At 37.9% G+C, this 3,841-nt stretch overlaps 1 protein-coding gene across 1 annotated transcript in view; it reads right to left on the reverse strand.

Moving 5' to 3' along the window:
* The window catches only part of ADH5 (alcohol dehydrogenase 5 (class III), chi polypeptide), a 15,147-nt gene that overhangs the window by 5,635 nt on the left and 5,671 nt on the right, over positions 1–3,841 (reverse strand). The window contains exons 5-7 of the mRNA XM_012810554.2: positions 3,749–3,799; positions 2,855–2,942; positions 3–165 (exon numbers count right to left, since the gene is read on the reverse strand). Coding sequence (XP_012666008.2) covers positions 3–165; positions 2,855–2,942; positions 3,749–3,799 — 302 coding nt within the window. The remainder of the gene's footprint in view (positions 1–2; positions 166–2,854; positions 2,943–3,748; positions 3,800–3,841) is intronic.

Consider the following 3,841-nt stretch of genomic DNA (forward strand, 5'->3'; position numbering starts at 1 on the left):
CAGACTTTATCCAAAGGTGCTAAAGGATCTATTTTAGCAACAGAGATATCAGCCACAACTGTGTATTCAGAAAATGTGCTGGTTCCCATGTAATGTAAAAGTGTCTTTCCTTTGCAAGTAAATCTGCTCGTACCATCTGGCATTAATCCTTTCCCTTGAGTGACTCTAAAGAACATAATAAAGCAGAAAGGCATGATGGACTCAAGTTTCTAAAAATCCACAGGAAAAAGAAATCTGTTTTTAAAATAATGACCAGTAAGTACTCAAAAAAGTGTGTAAGACTAAAAGTCTAATTTCTAATGCATTAATAATTCAGCACTTTTCAGCAAGGAAGAAAAGTTACAAGCAATCTTAATCATCTTTTCAAACATTCAACATCCTTCTTGTTCTTATTGTCAGAATATTTAATCCATTTGTAGAGGTATAACTTATGGATCAGATGACATAAAAACCCTACCATAAAACTCTGTGAGCAAATACAACTTCATAAGGGATAAAGGCAGAACCAAAATGTATACACGTAATGATTACAAACAATTACCCAGATGAGCTGATGAAAACAGATGGCCAATCTAGCTAATTTAGATCTTTTAGGAGGGACTTTTCACAAGTGTAATAGTCGTGAAAGATTCAAATTAAATGTCTTCCTCACTTTATGTAGCTGATCATAGCAATAGAAGAAAAACCCCAGAAAATTACAAAGGTGAACAATATAAAAATGGTAACAAAAATTACTTTTGGCATTCTAAACAGGTGAAATAACACCCATTTAGGAGGACATCAGACTACTTTGGTTTGACTCCTGTGTGATCTTGGGCAAGTTAATTAACCTTTGTGCCTTACTTTTCTCATAGAAAATGCAGAGAAACAATTGTATCTTCCTTATAGATTGCTATAAAAATCAAATGAAGACATTACACAAAGAATTAGCACTGTGTCTGGCAAAGAGTGTTTAGTAAATATTTGTGATTAATAAAATGAACACTATAATTTGATACACATTCTTAGCTAAACTCTTTAGAATATGCATTACCACACAGATGAAGAGAAAATGGACTGCCTCTAGATTCAAGAGTAAATATATTTCCTTGGGAAGAAAAACAAAAGTATGACAGAAACAAAGAACAGGTGGCAAGACTCCACCAAAAATAGGTGCTACATTTTTTTCTTCTTCTTCTGAGATAGGGTCTGGCTCTGTCTCTCAGGCTGGAGTGCAGTGGTGCGATGACAGCTTGCTGCAACCTTGAACTGATGTCAAGTGATTCTGCTGCCTCAGCCTCCAGAATAGCTGGACTACAGATATTTGCCATCAGACCCAACTATTTTTAAAATTTTCTGCAGAGAGAGGGTCTCACTACATTGCCCAGGCTGTTCTCAAACTTCTAGCCTCAAGCAATCCTCCTGCTTTGGCCTCCCAAAGTGCTATGATTATAGGTGTGAACTACTGCACCTGGCCAACTACATCTTTGAGAGTTTAAGTTTATTTAGCCCTCCTTAACATGAGAAATCCTCCCTTCAGAGCTGTGGATACCAGTCCTATGAATGAGCAATTACAATCCCTAGAAAATACCCAAGAGAAAGTAATGCTTATCTCCATTCAAAGATATGTATGAGGATATTCCTAGCAGCATTAATTGTGACAGCGCCAGATTGGCAGCAATCATAATGTGCCGCAACAGGAGAATGGAATAATACTGGTATTTGGAATGAAATACGGCAGAGCAACAAAAAAACCTACTGATGCATATGTAACCTGGATACATTTCACAGACACCGTGATGAAAGAAACCAGACAAACGAGCACAAGTGGCATGATTCTATTCACACAAAGGGCTACGGTGAAAGGAATCAAAACAGTGGTTTCCCATGAGGGAAGCAGGTGTTGACTTGGAAGGGGCACGAGGGACTTTGTGGAATACTAGCAGGGTTCATTATCTTGATCTGGGGATGGTTCCAACCATGAGGTGTGTATGTGCATAAACATTCATTGAGCTGTACACCTAAGATTTGGACACCTTAGATACTTTACTGTATGTACGTTCTCCTTCAAAAAAGGAAACAAGAGGATCTTAAACTGCCTCAAAGAGATAGTTCTTTTGGTGGTGTTATCTTACTACATTAGAAATAACTACCTTTTCTGCATCAAGGGGTTAGGTTATCTCTTGCAGTCTTCTCAATAACCTTATGAGGTAAATTATATTACTTTGATTTAAAGGACAAGAAAGGGGTCATGGAAGCATTTCATTTAGGCTCAGCACTGTAGCTCACGCCTGTAATCTTAACACTCTGGGAGGCTGAGGTGGGAGGACTGCTTGAACTCAAAGAGTTTGAGACCAGCCTGAGTAAGAGTGAGATTCTGTCAGTACTAAAAAAAAATACCTGGGCATAGTGGCAGGCACTTGTAGTTCCAGCTACTTGAAAGGCTAAGGCAGGAGGGTCACTTGAAACCAAGAGGTTAGTTGCTGTGAGCTAGGGTGACACCATAGCATTCTAGCCTAGGCAACAGAGTGACACTCTGTCTAAAAAACAAAAAACAAACAAACAAAAAAGGATTTCATTTAATCTCTTAAGTTTGTCTTCCTTATTAGATATTTTGGCTAATTCAGCCCAGTGTCAGAGAAAGAGAATGGTTCAGAAAATTCTGTTTTGTAACTTACCAACTAGTAATACAGGGTAAACTCCTTAATTTCAGTCTTAATTTTCTCTTCTATGAAAATGGGAATACTAATGGAAGTGACAGTGAGGCTACTATAAAGATGGAATGAAATAGTTGGTGTAAAACACACTGTATGAACTGCTACATAATCACTTATTATTACTGTTAATTTTACAAATAATACAAAAAGATACTAACCTTATCTTCTGACAAAGATTTGTCTTAGGATTTAGACAGAATTTGCATTCTCCGCACTGTGGAATATAAAGTGGGATAACTGTATCACCTGGGAAACAAAGGCAAAAACATTGTGAACAGGTAGCATCTGTTTATAAATGAACACATCAGTCCTTAAAAATTCTCACCAGCAACTGGTGCGGCCTTGCAACTTCAATCTTAGAACTTTTCCTATGTGACATCATTCAAATACTGCCTGACTATGCTAAAAGTATGTTTCCAAATTTTTATCTAAATGAAACTTTTTTTTGAGACAGAGACTCACTTTCTTGTCCCTGGTAGAGTGCTATGGCATCATAGCTCACAGCAACCACCTCAGATTCTTGGGCTGAAGCGACCCTCTTGCCTCAGTCTCCAAGTAGCTGTGACTACAGGTGCCCACTACAATGCTCATTTATTTTTTTAGAGATGGGGTCTTGCTCTTGCTCAGGCTGATTTCAAACTTGTGAGCTCAGGTGAGTTCAAGTGATTTACTGGCCTCCACCTTGCAGTGTTCTGGGATTACAGGCATGAACCACCATGCCTGGCCTTAAAAGAAACCCTTAAAGCAATAACTTGGAGAACAAGGAGGTCATGTGCTTCAAAATCCTAACACATTGGTTCATCTCTAAAAAGTCTTGCTTAATTTACCAAATTGGCTTTGACAACGTATTCATGTATTTTCAGACCAATAGCAGTCTGGAAAATAGAAAAAACCTCGAATATCTGTGCTTCCTAGATGAGGAAAAAAATTAGTCTTGGCAATCTACTTAGGTGATAACCTCTTCATAAATACTGTGTAATTTATCAGAAAAATAATTCCCCAATAGGAATAAGCTAAAATTATCAAATAAGTGTGCTGTATACTCTTTTTACCTGCCTTCAGCTTAGTAACTCCTTCGCCAACACTTTCTACGATTCCAGCACCTTCATGTCCCAAAATCACTGGGAAACATCCCTCAGGATCAG

Source organism: Otolemur garnettii, unplaced genomic scaffold, assembly GCF_000181295.1.
Source record: "Otolemur garnettii isolate 467f Iridium unplaced genomic scaffold, OtoGar3 scaffold00137, whole genome shotgun sequence".
Lineage (NCBI taxonomy): Eukaryota > Metazoa > Chordata > Mammalia > Primates > Galagidae > Otolemur > Otolemur garnettii.